The sequence below is a fragment of the Chlorocebus sabaeus genome, chromosome 9 (assembly GCF_047675955.1).
Source record: "Chlorocebus sabaeus isolate Y175 chromosome 9, mChlSab1.0.hap1, whole genome shotgun sequence".
Lineage (NCBI taxonomy): Eukaryota > Metazoa > Chordata > Mammalia > Primates > Cercopithecidae > Chlorocebus > Chlorocebus sabaeus.
The window spans coordinates 81,339,573-81,356,378 of NC_132912.1; the positions used below are offsets into that span (position 1 = coordinate 81,339,573).

The 16,806-nt window shown below is 38.0% G+C and overlaps 1 protein-coding gene across 11 annotated transcripts in view; it reads left to right on the forward strand.

Moving 5' to 3' along the window:
• The window catches only part of FAM13C (family with sequence similarity 13 member C), a 141,502-nt gene that overhangs the window by 117,552 nt on the left and 7,144 nt on the right, over positions 1-16,806 (forward strand). For 7 of the 11 annotated variants that reach the window (XM_007963394.3, XM_007963390.3, XM_007963383.3 and 4 more), the window contains 5 exons: positions 37-247; positions 1,450-1,588; positions 5,956-6,037; positions 7,479-7,690; positions 15,762-15,857. In XM_007963394.3, the coding sequence (XP_007961585.3) occupies positions 37-247; positions 1,450-1,588; positions 5,956-6,037; positions 7,479-7,690; positions 15,762-15,857 (740 nt within the window). The remainder of the gene's footprint in view (positions 1-36; positions 248-1,449; positions 1,589-5,955; positions 6,038-7,478; positions 7,691-15,761; positions 15,858-16,806) is intronic. The other 4 variants (XM_073019138.1, XM_073019137.1, XM_073019135.1 and 1 more) reach the window with 1 other exon arrangement.

Genomic DNA, 16,806 nt, shown 5'->3' on the forward strand with positions numbered 1-16,806 from the left:
ACTTCTAAGTCTTGATGATTTGTCTCATTTGCCCAGACCCCTCACCAGTCCATAAAGATGGGCAGAATGAGGCCGACAGTGCACCAGAAGACCTCCAGTCTGTGGGGACCAGCAGGCTGCTCTATCACATCACCGACGGTGACAACCCACTGCTGTCACCACGATGTTCCATCTTCAGCCAAAGTCAGAGATTCAACTTAGACCCCGAGTCAGCCCCATCTCCACCCAGCACTCAGCAGTTTATGATGTAAGAAAACTGTTTTGTTATTGTCTTCATTTCGTACAGTTTTTCAAATATCACATTTATAAACTACAGTGAAGTATGACTGAAATAGCACAAATGTGCCTGCCTAACACAACTGCGCGACTGGAACAATAAATGACAAAAATCAGTGTACTTGCTAGTTGGGGATGCCATTGCAGGCCTTATACCTCAGGAAGAAATGGTCATGAGAGACAGGATAGCCCAGGGGCTCACATGTTTGAACATTTTTGGTGAAATGAACAGAATCTTAAATAAGTATATGTACATGCACATATCAGACATATCATTCTTGATGAACTCAATATTCTTTCCATGTCCAGTGGTAGCATCCATGGATGAGTTGTGAGAACACTTTGGAGATGTCCATCTACATTTCTTCTTAGATTCTAGAAAAGTGGTAGCTTACAATAGCTACCCTTGTCCAAATAATGTGTGTGTGTGTGTGCATGTGTGTGTGTGTAATCAGATGCCTGCCCCCTATACATTTCACTTGGAATTTGCATTTGAGATTGAGGAACTGTGTGTTATTTATGTTTAAGTTCCACAAATAATTTTGATATACAGTTAAGATTAAGAATCCTCTGGCTAAAATTATGCCTGGAGAATCCCTGGTTTCTCCCTCAGAACTCATGCCATTTTTTCTTGATTTTATCTAACCCTGGATCCATGAACTATCTATCGATGGACCTGAAAGAGTTAGTGAATTATTGATATTGCATGTAAAGTATGTGTTATGTGAGGGGGTGTATGCAATTTCTGGAGAAGGGGCACATCCTTTATCATATTAAAAAAAGTCCTGTTATATCAAGAAAAGTTAACCACTCATCTAAATCTTCCTTGAAAATATTGGCAGGTGTGGCGTGTGTAACTTATTGAGGACAGGACCTCAACGGTGCGGTCTCTTTCGAGTCTTAAATTGGCCTCCTCTAAGCTTTACAAAATGCATTTCCTGGACTAATATTTTGACATTTTACACTAAAGTCCCAGACAACGTCCACCCATAACAGAGTTTTGTGATAGGGGGTCTCCATTAATGAGCAGATGTTACCATGGTGGCCTCATCAAATAATGAACTTCCCTCTGGATTTCTCTGACAATCCAGGAATTTTGGTTTGTAGATCAACAGAACTGTTTACTGGAAGCCCACTGTTTTTGATACTTCTTCCTCCCTGTAATCACTGCAGGCCGCGGAGTTCTTCACGCTGCAGCTGTGGAGATGGCAAGGAGCCACAGACCATCACCCAGCTCACCAAGCACATCCAGAGCCTCAAGCGGAAAATTCGGAAATTTGAAGAAAAATTTGAACAAGAAAAGAAATACCGGGTAAGGACTCTGGGGTTTGACATAGGAGCGGACTGGTCAGAGGTGTGTGGATTCTCCTCAGCCTCTGTCCTTCCTTTCTGGGTACCCTTCTTTGCCAGGGGACAGTTGTGTTCCCATGGGCCAACCTGGACCTATCATAGAGTCTTCATCTTCTATCTATCTTGTTCTCACCTGCTGTCACTTGATCTCTGCTAGGATATTTTCTAGTCATGGATTACAACTATTATTTCCAATCTTATTTGATTATTGATCTTGCCTTTTTTTCTGAGGAACAAAATTTGGAAGGCTTTTGAGTTATGGTGTGGTTTCTTTTTTTTTTTTTTTTTTTTTTTTTACTTTTTCTCAATTGCATTTTGATAAGAACTTGTTAAAGACCCAAGGGAGGAATCTCCAATTGTGGAACAGAATGGGGTAGAGATGGTTTCTTTGACATTAAAGTATTTCTTCGTTGGTGAATGAGGACCTCTCAAGTGACATCTGTTCAGGCCACTCATAAGAACCAACCCTAAGCCATCCTTTCCCCATCAGAGACACTAGTTTTCATGCTAGTACTGCAGTGCAGCAAATATGAGCCTCCTTTCTTCTTATGTAAGAAACAATAGGGTCATAGGTAAGTGTCTTGATGGTCAGTGTTGCTTTTATTTTCTCCAGTGGTGACCATGGCATAGAGAAAAAGCATATCCACGGAGAATTGGACAAAGATATTGGGTCTTTGGCAGACAGCCCAGAACAGCTTGTTATTAGAATAAAAGAGAACAGGGAATAATCTCTCATACATCTTGAAATATTTAAATGCTCACTAAACACTTGGTACAGAGGCCATTGGAAAGTTCTTGTGAGTATACAGTAAGTTCTGGGGAGGGAGGTGAGAGTGGGTAATATTTCACTCTTCCATTCTTCCTGTCTTGTTTCCCACAATGGCCTCAAATTCACTGAAGGAGGAGTTTTAAGGAGCAGATTTTAGCTTTGTAGAAATGGGGGGAAAATCAGATTGGCTTTCAAGGCAACCTTAGTCAGGATGTTGAAGATTATCTTCCCCAGAGTCAGGCAGTCACAGCTATTTATTGTCTTTTATAGAGCAGAAGGGAGCTCAACACATTATTAGTCCAGGATTTTATTTTACAGACAATGAAACTGACACCTGATGGAAATGACTTGCCTAAGATAGTTGTGTTCTATCAAGTCACAACTTGGGTCAGTGGATTACAGATGAGTAGGTTTTGCAATAGAATATAAGTAAAATTTTTAAGTGTTTGCATTTTAAAAGCTCCAGATATCCTGAGAGAAGCTGATTTCACCTGTTTGCTGCTGGGATGTTATTGGATCTATGATATCCTCATATTGGAAAATACAGAGTAACAACCAGAGGCTCCATTCCCAGCACCCGTTAACACATCTTATCTGGCAGTTCTTGATTCAGACTATTTTGGATTTGAATCCAGCACAGCTACTTTTATAGGACTCTGTGATTTTGGACTTGTTATCTTTCTGAGTCACAGTTTGGCCATTTGTAAAATGGAGTATTAGGTAGTGACTTCTTAAGTTTGTAAGTAGTAAATAAGGAAGTACATACATAATGCTTATTACAGTGTTTGGTACAAAGGGAGTAAATGGTCCTAGATAACACTAACTTTTTAATCTATGAGTTACATATTTAAATAGGCTACTCCATGGCAGTCTCTGCCTTGTCAGAAAATAAAGGAAAACTGTACATGTTAATTTTCCACTGGAGTTTTCTACCCACAGTCACAGATCTTGGATGCTTATTTTGGAAGAGAATTCCACCTGGAAACATCTCCTGCCTTTATCTAGAGTTTTCTGAAGCTAGAGCACACATGCACATGCATGCACATGCACACACACACATACACACACAAACATATACTTAAATACACTTACGGAAGGACAGATCAGGGAGCAGTAGGGGAAGGAGGCTCCTTGGTCACCGCTGCTTCAGTGTGTATAAAAGTCTTTGTTATAATCAGAACCTCACATGTCTCAGGAAACCCCTGTCCTTCCTGTCAGGGCCAGGCTGTGCTTAGAGGTTTGACATGTCAATGGGCTTTGACTGTTATGTATGTAAGGCTCCGCTTCCTGGCAGTCTGACTGTGGAATTCATAGCACCCACTGCTAATTTTTGAATCTGGGCTCCTGCTGGGCCTCTGTGCTTTTCTAATACCCATGTATTACGTATATCTTTCCATCTCTGTTTACTGTAACCATTTTACACACCTACCCCAAATTCTCTACATCTCTACATCTGATTTTGCATTTGATTATTGGACTCTTGGGCTAAGAAAAGGCTGCGTCAGCCAGATGTCTACTTTCAGTGGAATCAGGGAATGTTAGAATTGGAAAGAATCAGTGAGTCTTTTGTCTTATCTGACAACTGAAGAAACTGAGGCCCAGAAAGGGGAAGTGAGTTTCCCAGAATCACACAGCAAAGAATAGTTCTAGCCAGAACAGCAACTGAGGTCTTTTTATAACCCTCCCAGTAATGTTTCTAATGTGTCTTTTTGAACCATCTTTGGCAGATCATAAATCTCATACAATGGCACTTAGGAGGTCAATTTTAACTGCATTGAACAAAACCTAAACCTATGTAATTTCTGGGTGTTATGGCCTTTTGAATCAGAATATTTCACTTAAGAAGTTAAGTCTTGAAGATCTACAGCTTGTATATGGGAACTTTTCATGTGATTTGAGAGCTGCTATCCATGTGAGCTTGATTTAACCCTTTTAACAGCTTCTTCAAGGGTAGGGAAGTAAATTCATTTCAGAAACTGATTTCAGGCTTTAAAGTATTTTGTCTGAAATTTAGCCTTAAATTTCTCCTAAGTTCTATGCACCATAGTGAAAACTTATTTCTTTTGCAATCATTGGCTCAAGGCCTTAGTATTTTTTTGTGTGTGTTTGTTTTTACCATATTTCAAAAGATAGAAATAACTGTGTGGAACAGATCCGGTGGAGCATTGTTCAACAAGATGTGTTCTCAGATCAGAGTGGAGAATTTTCTGAGGATTTTGAGAAACCAAATGTAAAACACTGGCTTTCCATGTAACCAGACTGCTACCCAAACCAAAGTACTAGACTATACAGTGCATCATTCTAGCAAACCATAGACAGGACTAGGCTAAGCTGTTTTAGAGAGGTGGGGGATTGATGGCCACGTGTCACTGTCCATGGTCCTGAACCCAGCTTTTTTTTTTTTTTTTTTTCTCCCACCCCTTCCCCAACCCCTTGTCATCCCTCAGGGAAACCAGTTTCCTATTCAAGTTCTTCCAGGAAAGAATCATTGTCAATCTTCTTTTCTATTTTAATCTTAAAATGTATGGTTTTTAAATCACTCTAGAACTGACAGAATCATGCCTTGTGTTTTACAATGAGCATACCTAGACTCATGTACATGTGATGATCCTGTCACACAGTAGTTTTTTCCTTTGAGTTTGAAAAATCTCCCATCTTCCTATGCCTTCCTCTCACCAACATCCTGCCATTGTTACATGGATTTAGTGGATCCTTAAAGAAAAAATGACAGCCCCTAGATTTGGTCGTTAACAATGCACATATTTCAGGCTATTATGTTTATGATCATGTCATCTTAAGCTTATTTTATAGCTCCTTGTAAATCCTTAATTTAAAGTAACCATTAATTTTCTTGAGCCTGCATGTAAGTTACTATGGTAGCCTTGACTTGTTTAAGAACAGTTTTTACTGATCTGTGGGGGTAGAGGGACAGTATGTTTGGCTACCACTAGTGAAGGTGTTAGAAATCTGCATATCCCCCTAACAGACTGACTTCTCAGGAATACTGTCAGGTTTTAGAGATTCTGGGGTCTCCTTTCTTTAGCTTAGAGGATATAACTGGTAAGAGCTAAATCTTCCAGTTTTTCAGTATTCTCCCACGGGTTATGGTCATAAGCATGTGTGAGAGTCACAAGCAAGGTAGTAAGTACTGGTTTGTATCAGTACAATCATCTGCAGTGCTACAGAAAATGGCCTGGCAATGGAGTATATATGGGCTGTGGGTGACCTGCAAGGTGATTGACAGCTTGACTGCAGGGGCACTGGCATGGCCAGGACTATGTGAAAAATATTAAGTGACCAGGCACATTTAGAAATAATGCCCATAGCAATGATTAAAGAGTAGAGGAGGTCAAGAATATTTACTGTTTTCTAGTGGTAACTTCATCAGAAGCAACTCCATCAGAAATTTCACACCCGAATTTCTCTCTCAGCTTTGTATATTCCTAAACTATCTTTGTATGGCTCAGGTGTTTACACATTTTGTTTTTCCTTTTCTCTTTTTCTTCCCCACCCTCTCCCTCCTTCCCTCCCTCCCACCCCCATTTTCCTTCCCTTGGTAGCCTTCGCATGGTGACAAGACTTCTAATCCTGAAGTCCTGAAATGGATGAATGATTTGGCTAAAGGTCGTAAACAGCTCAAAGGTAAATGCCAGTCAAAGATCTTTTATTTCCTCATAAAGGAAGCAGTTAAACTAGTGATAATGTGCTCCAGAGAATTTTAGATTCATTTATACCTGTGCCCTCTTGCACCTTGTTTCCTGCTTAGACTGTAGCTCCCTTTTGAAATAAAGCATCCTGTATCTCTGTCATGGTTTGGCCCCATGTAATAAACCTCCTTACAAAGAAACTGAGGACCTCCAGACTCCCAAGTGGAATGATTCACTTCAATGCCAAGAACATTTTAACATGTGGAGCACTAACCTCCCTAGGTTATGGGATTGTTGGATGTTAGAAACAGAAGAGGTCTGAGAAGTCATTTACTCCACACACTTCGGTGCATGGATGAGGACATTTATGCTCATAGAGAGGGGAGGGTTACAGAGCTGGAAGGTGGTGGGCCAGGTGTAGAATGTGGTTCTCCTGCCATATGGGCTAGTGTCCTTTTTCTGTCTTTCTCTGGAGATGGTGGTGAGAGTATCAACTCTAAAATCCATTTAAAAGAGACTGTTATTATTTACCGATAAAAAATTATTTTCTTCCTCTCTCCACACTCTAACTTTAATACTTAGAGACATGGGAGTTTTTCCAAATTTCTGGAAGGAGAGTGACTAAAAAGAACTAGAAGGAAATATTAATTCAGTGGTATTAAACTGTAAATTTGTGGCAAGTTTATACAATATGTAATGTTTAAACATCAAGACAAAGTCTAACTAGGAAACAAACATCAAACAAAGAAAATGAGCTATGTAATTGAGAAATAAATATAAATGCCTCATTCAAACAACCAGTACCCTTGCATACTCTAAAATGCAATTCCTTGATAAGTCTCAGGGGGCTTTTTTATTTTAAATTATCTAGGTTTATATAAAACCATATTGTAATAATTCCTGGATCTTAAAAGCTACCATAAGAAAAAATAGCAAAATCTGTCAAGTTGGGGCTGACATTCCCATCTACCCTTTCCCACTCCCTCCTGTATTTCCTTGGGTGTCTACATGTATAATGTCTTGCAGAATTACTTGCATTTCCACAGGGGCTCTTGATGAACCCACAACTTCAAAATATAAGTACATAAATCTTTGGGTGTGGAATTTCAGGTGCTACAGTACATGGCAGGTGGGGCCAGGCGCCACTGGTTTTCCTGCAAACTCTTCCTCCTCTGAAATCTAAACCACTGTGCTACTGCCATACATATCCTCCACCTCCATGAGATCCTAGCCTCTAGAGCCCTGTTTTCACACCTGATTGGGAGCCTATGCTAGTGGCTCTGCTTATAAGGGTTGCCATTGCCCTGTGGAAAGCCATCATTAGTGTTCATTTCTACAGATTTGGCATCAGGGGAAGGAATTCCTGAAAGGCTCTCTGTTCTTATTAGGGCTAGTGGGTTCTCTTTGCTTATGATAACTCACAGCATTTCTCTTAGAACTAAAGCTAAAGCTGTCAGAAGAACAAGGGAGTGCTCCTAAAGGTCCACCTAGAAACCTGTCCTGTGAGCAACCCACAGTCCCCAGAGAAAATGGGAAGCCGGAAGCTGCGGGCCTGGAGCCAAGCTCCTCTGGAGAAGAGACTCCAGATGCTGTTTTGACATGCCTGAAGGAGAAAAGAGAGCAATTTCCTCCCCAGGAGGATTCTAAGGTACATCACCATGTCTTGTTATATAGAGGGCCCCTATAGTTCACACAGTGCTGGTGAGATCATCCAATTTATCAGAGCACTTTGTCATTACATAAACAATTTTATTAGCCTGGCTCCAGAATTTCAGATGAGTTCCTGATAGGTTACTGGCCATGAGCAGTAGTGCCACATGATGCCAGGCTAAGCCACCATTCTGGAGGTTATAGTGTTGTGTATTGATAGGAAGTAAATGGCAAGGACACCAGGGTATATCATATCCCTTTCTCTCCAACTCTCCACACCCCAAAATTAGCAAATGAACCCAAGACTAAGAAATAAGCATATTGCCTGAAAGGAAAGGACTCCAGTTACAGCCCCTTTCTTCATGTCTTGTTAAAAATAATAAAGTAGGGATGATCTATAAATAGTAAGAAAAATTGTTTGGTGTTTATATAATAAGAATAGAGAGGTAGGGTTTCTTGGGAGTGTTAAGTTGAAATACAAGTCTTCAGCTTTGGATATCTTAGTTTTGAAGTCTCTATGAGACATCTAGATAGAGTTGTCAGGCATTTGAATATGTGAGCATGGAGTTCAAAGAAAAGATTTATTATATTTTACAAAGAAGAAAAGACTGATTAGTATTTACCTGGTTAATCTCTCCTTGTGCATATCTATGCTTCCATTTCAATTATGCCAGGGAAGCTTTCTTGTAGTCCCCTGTCTCAACTCTAAGACTGGTGTGATTGACTTTCAGTTCTCGAATAAGAGATGTAACTACCCTATCACAGCTCTATCTTGTAGGCCATTTACTGTTTCTTGTACTACACCTTGAACTTCTTACATGGAAGTACTATTTATAGGTCATGACCCCTCCTTTTCTGTACATAGTAGGTATTGAATAAATGTTTGCTGAGTGAATGGAAAAATGAGCAGATGAATGAACAAACTAGCATATTTAATTTTCAAATGAAGTCTTCTTGAGGAGAATGCTGCCTTTCCCTGTTCTATTGTGTATTACCTGGTATTAATCATAAAGTGACAACATATTCCAAATCTCAAAAGGCTCAAAATATGCCCCTGGATTAGTCATTTACATAAGAACTTGTGATCTACAAGTAGAAATGGACCTGTGATCACATCTTTCTTTATGAAATACATTTAGTCTTAAAACAACAACAAATACATGTTGTGAGGAGTGAAGAGAAGGTTTTCATCCACTCAGCCATCCTATCCCTGAGCCCACCAAGATTCTACTTCTGTGATAGTTAGTGGGTAACTTTTGCATATATATACAGAAACTCTCAGGTACATCTGTAGTTTTCCATCCTTCAGTGCTTCTGAAGGTCTTTCCAGTATTTTAAAGTCACTTTGACCGTATCTATTAAAGCATCTTGGTCAATGTCTAAATCTATGTTCTACTCAATTAACAAGGGTAGTAAGAGGAGAGATGGGGTTGATATAGTAGACTTAGAACAGGACTCAGCACTTGAACCAGCCACTTTCTAACCATGGGCACTTGGCAAGTGAACTGATTCTCTGAGATTCAATTTCCTCATCTGTAAAATACAGGTAATACCTACTTATATAATTATCGTGACAGTAAGTGAGAAACTTACCGACTGGTGGACAATAGTTCATTTGCAAAAAGATGTAAATGCCAACTATGTGTTGTGAAGTAGAATAGATGCTAGATATAAAAAATAAAAAATATATAGAAGTCATGGGGGAGTCAATGCCCTCATGTAGTTCATGTTGTCCTGGGAGTGGGAATACAACAAGATATAAACAACTCAATAAAAAGAAATCATTAAAAATGTTGATAAGTACTATGCAGGATATTTAACAGGTGATATGATAGAAAATAATGGGTATAGTTTCTACTTTAGATAAAGCGATTAGGAAGGCCAAGAGGTGACATTTAAAGAAGAATCAGCAGGTCAAAGGGAGCAGCAGAAAACATTCTCAACAGATGGAACTGCAGGTATGAAGGCCGTGATGAAAGGAAGACCTTGTTGTTCACTTTGAATTCTCGGGGTTGAGGGTTGGAGAACAGGATGGCATGATATCAAGTCAGAAAGACAGATTAGAACCCATCACACAGAACCTTTAAAACTGTGGGAAGTATTGGGAAGTTGTTGAATGGTTGAGAGCAGAAAAGTGACATGACATGATTACATTTAATAGATCTGTCTGCTTGCTAAGTGGAGGATACATCACAGGGAAAATAATGAAAAGGGTAGATGGAATGGGTGGCTTGGATTAGCATGGTGGCCTTGGAGAGGGAAAGAAGTGGATACAATCAAAGTATATTTTGAAGGTAGAATCAAAAGGACATGTTGAAGCATTAGATGGGAGGAAATGAAGGCAAAGAAGAATCTGGGATGATGCATGCTTAGTAAGTACAAAACACTGAAACCTCTAAGTCTACAAGTACTCATCCTCAGATAGAGGACAGGAAAGCAGATTGCCTGAGGAAGGTTAGTAGTGGAATTATGTGCCAGGAGCTGTTTTCTACTCACAGAAAAGCGTTTACTGATACAGAGAAAACTAGAAGAGCACACTGGGGTTGTAGATAAAAATATAACATAAATGATTAGTTTGGGATATTTTACATTTAATATCTTTCAGGAATAGGGTGACCAATCGTCCCAGTTTGCCCAAGACTTTTTTGCTTTTAGCACTGAAAATCCCATGTCCTGGGAAATGCCTCAGTCCTGGACAAACTGGGATGGTTGGTCATCTTACTGAGACATGTAAGTCAAATAGACATACGCAAATGAGAGTCGGAAGATCAGAGAAAAATCTCCTCATGCATGGATGTCACCTGGTATAAATGCCAATCATTTCTATTATTTTTAATGATCTATTGATTTAATAAGTGTCAGAAACCCCCTCAAATATACCTATAATATAGCTCTTCAGTAGGCTAAAGTTAGGCCCTTTAAACAGAGAGCATCTGTAATAGAAAATGTAAATACATAAAGCTGAGTATTGGTACTGAGAAAGCTTAATATAGTAAACCATGTAGTAGCTAGTCAGTCACTATACTCAGTGTGAATCCAGAGGCTACAGCATAACCAAAGAGAAAACTTTGTATTCCCATAGCAGCTAGTGTTATTTCTAACTCCTCAATGAGCTCAGTAGCATTTCAGATCATCTCATTAGGTCCCGTTTCTTTAAACTCAAAGAGACATATGACTTTCATCTGAGGTCCTTGCCTTATTGCTGAAAATGCATTAAATATTATAATTTCAAGATAAAGAATGACATCTTTTCTAGAGAGACTTTATTATGACTCTTTCCATAATTTCTGCATTTGGCATTTAGTCACAGACCATACTAAGGCTGATAAATCCTATAGCATTGCCTTGTTGGTTCAGATACTGTCAGTGAGTAATTTTCTTCCTGTTTTATCTGTGGATGATTTTTAGAGATAATCACTTCTGGGTTACAGGGCATGGCTGTACACTGGAAATGAATGAGTCATCCCCTGAGCTGAACTTTAGTGCCTATTTATGTCTTTTATGTCCTTTTCTTTTGGAAATACTGAACTGGTGCTGGCATATATATCAATATTGACCTTTCTAACAACTGTAGGTGGTGTCAGGTGCACAGCTCAAATTACCAAGGGGATGAGTAATGGCAGTTACTTCTTCTGGCCTCTCATCAACTGTAGCATCTCTGAGGATGAAAGCAGATTTTTAGAAAGTATACATTTTATCTTGAAAAAATCAATACAAAATTAATAACTTACTAGCAGGTTGTTGTTAGTTGGAAAGACAGTAGACTTAAAGGGCATGAAAAGGAAGATCCCATCAAACTTTCTGCTTTCCTATTTATCCTTCTTTTTTAAAAAAATAATTTATTGAATAGGTAATACTTTCTCACATAGTTCAAAAAGAAAATATATAACAGAAAATGGTAAAAAGACTACTTCCAAAACCAACTGCCATCTCCAGCTCTGACATCTCCCACCCCCAGCAGGTAACTATTGTTATTAATGTCTTGTGTGTCTTTTTTGGAGTTTCTATGTAAAACATATACAAGAAATTATCAATATACATTCCTTTTTTTTTTTTTAATAGAGACAGAGTGTCACTTTATCATTCAGGCTGGAGTACAGTGGCACAACCATAGCTCACTGCAGCCATAAACTCCAGAGCTCAAGTGATCTTCCCACCTTGGCCTCTCATGTAGCTGGAACTACAGGTGTGCAACACCATGCCGGGTTGATTATTTTAATTTTTTGTAGAGATGAGCTCTCACTTTTGCCCAGGCTGGTCTAAAATTCTTGGCCTTAAGGCATGCTCCCACCTCAGCCTCCCAAAGTGCTGGGATTACAGAAGTGAGCTACCATGCCTGGCCCCAATATATATCTTAACTTGCCTCTGTTAGACAAAAGGGAGCAGTCTATACAATTATGCATCCTTTTTACTTTGTATATTCTGGATAGCTTTTTATATCAAAACATAGCTTATCATTCTCTTTTATTTTTTAAAAAATTATTCAATAGCACTGTGATATTCTTTTTTATTAATGGATAGCATTGACATTAACATCAAGTCAACTAGTTTGATAGCTCAAATAACATTTGGTATGCATGTTATTAATCCAGAAACATTTACATATAAAACTTATTAAAAGTGATCATCATTATGCATATGAGGAAATTGAGGTTCAAATATTACATATTTGTAATGTTAAAAACAGTTTATAAGTTTTGAAGCTGGTTATCTGAACTCATGTCCTCTGGTTTCAAGACAAATATTAACCTTCAATTCCCGGCTTGGACATCTAAATTGACCAAAACATTCTCTTTAGCAATTGCTTTCTATGATAATATACAGTACTGACTTTCCATCTTGTTTGATTAATTTAAACAGTCAGACTTGCTTACATATAGTGCCTCCCTCAATAAGGCGATGGGGATACTTAAACAGGAAAATCTTGGCAGGACTTGAGTCCCTAAAGCTAAGAAGCATGATTTCTATTGCTCACTGTCCAGAGAAGAGAATGTCAGTTTTACTTCTCTCCTTAAGAGAGATCTCATTTATAGGGATAATTGTAATGACTTTATTTATAAATTTCTGTGGCTTACTGTGCAGGAATACATGGCACCAGTCCCATGGGGGAAAGGAAAACAAGGTGGTAGAAGTGCTGAAGCTATGGCAGCTTTTTCCTAAACAACTTTCTGACCAGGACCCAGAAACAAACTTATTTGGACTGACCCTCAGTAGCAGTTATGTCTCTTGGAAAGCCAGTTTATTTCCAGACCTTGATGATTCAAATAATCACTGATAGGGGGCCAGGAGTTTTCATATGGCAAAGTTGCCAAGCTATAAACAAATCATATCAAATTTTGTCCTATATATGATCCTGTCTTGTTCAACCTCCTCTTAGTTTTACCCCTGATACTATAAAAATGGAGAAACTGGAAGAATAATCATCTTTTAAAGTTTATCTCCTTTTATTTATCTTTAAATTATGACAATACATTCATAGCTCTCTTTGGCTGTTTTAGGTTATTCAACATGTAACCGAAAACATAAAGGAAACCTTGTTTCCTTCATTCATATAACAAAAATGAAAAAATAGATATATCTTGCATACTACAGCCAGCAGAAACTATAGAGTTAGGGAGGAAGGATGCACTTCAGAAAGAGACAGCTATTGAATTCAGAGGAGAAAAATTAGATCTGATTCTTAGTAGAAAGTGGCTGAAGAATAACAGCAAAGTCTAATGTATTTCTGCCCCCTTAGATTTGGGGTATCCTGCAGAGCTTACCTTGATTCAGTTTCCTTTATGAAGATCACTTTGCAGGCCTATAGCTTTTCTGTGAGTAGAAAACAGCTCCTGGCACATAATCCCACTACTAACCTTCCTCAGGCAATCTGCTTTCCTGTCCTCTATCTGAGGATGAGCACTTGTAGACTTAGAGGTTTCACAGTGTTTTGTACTTACTATGCATGAGGGTATGGAACCCTCACATTTCCTCAGGGATTGCTTTGATAATAATCTTAAGAGGAAGACAACGGAATCAAAGTGAAAAAGCAGTGCATACATTGTATGTGTTCCCAAATTTTTATCCAGCATCTATGGAAGATACTTTTCTATAATGGCATTCATCATTTTATCATGTGTTTTGGTTATTTTTTTCTTTTAGAATTAAATTTAGCTTTTCTAGAATCTGGGGAATATATTAAATCACAAAAATCAAATTGCAATGGAGAGATTCCAATACTAGTTAAATGCATCATTTTCTGAAATATTTTCTATGGATTGTAAGTCCCAGTAAGATATTACATTAAAAAACCACTGGGTGATTTCCATGTTTTCTGAACTCAGACTGAGATTTTTTTCTTCTGTCATCTATTAAAATCCCATGAAATAGATTTCGATGGGAACTTGTTGGGTTTTTTTTTTTCATGGAAAGATGTATTATGAATAAAAGTGTTTAAAAAATGATTGGGTTAGAAAATGAAAAGATCTTGAGGTTATTTAAGCAATACTTAACAAGCTTCTATAGAGGGAAGCGAGACTTAGGTCACAGCGTATGGGACTTAAAAGAAGATGGCTAAAAATTAGAGTCCTTTTTTCATATAAACCTGTGTTGATAGCTTAGTAGTAGGAATGGGAATGTGTTGGGTACTGTGAGAATTTAAAGAAGTATGTGATATGATCTCTCTCCTCAAGAATCATTTATTTGGGCAGACAATACTGAAACAAAGAAAACAGTTAAGACTCAGATAATGAGATAAGAAGTTGAGAGAAAAGGTAGATCAATACGGGCCAGAATGGTTTGCAATTGGGATGGGAGTTGTGAGCATGAGGATAACTGGGAAGTGTAACACATGTTTGAGACATTTTCTTTTCTTTCAAGGGAGACCGATCTGGATGGCAGATCTATCTGGCATGCTTGGGTGTGGGTACTTTGATAAAAGATGCCTGGGTGATTATTCCATGAGTTATTTCTACTATTCCCTTCCCACTACTTGCCAAGTGTATATCACTGGACTAGAGAAGGAAGCTATGTTTACTAGACATGCAGAAAATTAATGCAGAATACAAAGCAGGAAAAAAACCAATACAAGCAAAGGAGTTTGGTCACTTTGGATAAATAGGCAGATACATAGACAGATAGATAGATGGATAGATAGGAAGCTATTTAAATTTTTATGCACAATGTGATCCACTGAAAATAGTGATTAGGGATGGGTCTTACAGCAGAGGGGTACAGAATATATTAGTGGATCAAGAGGTTATACATTTTTTTAATGGAAGGATATTGGTAACTCCAACCTCCTTCTTGTATAGGTAGGAACTTGAGGACTCAGAGAAGTTAAATGTTTTGTCCAAAATAATTTCATTTATATCACAACTAGTCATAACCTAGTATATAATACAAGCATGTAGTGATGAAGACCTGTACAACGTTAGTGTTTGTGACTACATATAATTGGGAAAGTCTAGATAAAATATATGTTTCAGAAGAAAAATCAATGTCTGGACTGGTTTTTTAAGAATGAAGAAGTCATTAAGGAAGAGGTTCCCTAACACTTATGCATTTCAGACTCCTCCAAAAATCACATTCCTAAACTTGGACGTATGCTTTAAGAAACTTTTCCAAGAAAAAACTGGCATGTGCTACATACAGTACCTTGTAAATGACTTTCTGGCCAGGCACAGTGGCTCACATCTATAATTGGAGGCCGAGGCAGGCCGATCACTTGAGGTCAGGAGTTTGAGACCAACCTGGCCAACATGGTGAAACCCTGTATCTACTAAAAATACAAAATAATTAGCCAGGCATGGTGGTGCGTGCCTGTAGTCCCAGTTACTTGGGTGGCTGAGGCAAGAGAATTGCTTGGAGGTCGCAGTGAGCTGGGATCATGCCATTGCACTCTGCCTGGGTGACAGAGTGAGACTCTGTCTCTAAATAAATAAATAAATAAATAAAAAATAAATGACTTTCCTTTTCATAACTGTTGCATTATAGTATTATAATCCTTTACTTTGAGGCTTTTTGTCTGCTAAAAATATTGATGTTTTCATTCTTGTCTGAGAGAAGAATAATAATTTCATGTTTCTCAGGTAACTAAGCAAGACAAGAACCTCATAAAGCCGCTTTATGACCGATACAGAATTATCAAGCAAATCTTATCAACGCCTTCCCTTATTCCAACAATTGTAAGTCAGGATACTTGCATGCTGTTACTTTGTACTGATGTATAGTTAGCATGATGTCACATAGTATTACTAGAGTTATAAAAGACCCTTCATGGCAGTATATACTGCTAACAAGGCCAGGTGTCATTTCAAAAAGTGAAAATTTGGTCTTCTCTAACCCCATTACTATACTTAACAGTGGCTGATATTAGAACTATTGTAAAATAGGAACATATAGTACTTGTATGTCTAGAGCCAATTTTAACATTTGCTTTCATTAGCTTGGGTGAAAAGAAATTGATAGATTTCAGTTTGGCATTTTCTAATTTGTAACACAGCTAGACAAAACAGAGCCTTTCTGTTCTGTGTGTTGGTTAATTTTTTCCTTTAATCAGAAAATTAACAATATATTCTTGATATAATGCAACATTTGTTTTTGGTACCATTTGACCATACTATACAAGATATGAAAAGATTTATTTCAATAGAAAATATAAGTACTGAAATTGAGTTAGACTACTTTTAGTAAAGAATGATTTATGGGAATACAGAACTAGAAAAGTATCACAAATCCTACTCCATCAATATCAAAACAGTTACTTGTTCAAGATATCAATATAAAAAAGAATAAATATTAACAAATATAAATTTAAGTATGCTTGAGTACACTATACTTCCACATTTTTTGAGATGGATTATATTTCCATATTTTTAAAGACATTAAGAGAATAATAATTCAGTCTTTGGAATTTTCCCATTATGGAAGCATAATTTAAAATGTAGTAGAGTTCTTATATTTCTTGCAAGAAAATCTTCTAGTTGTGATAAGAATTATCAGAACAGGTTGAGGAGTAACCCCACTTTGCTTTGACTTTCCAATAGCTCTCCCCTGAACTTGTCAATTTTCTGAGTATCCTCTGTATCTGAATGTTGGTCCCCACTGGGACCTGACTTGGGGTATTTCTGGAGG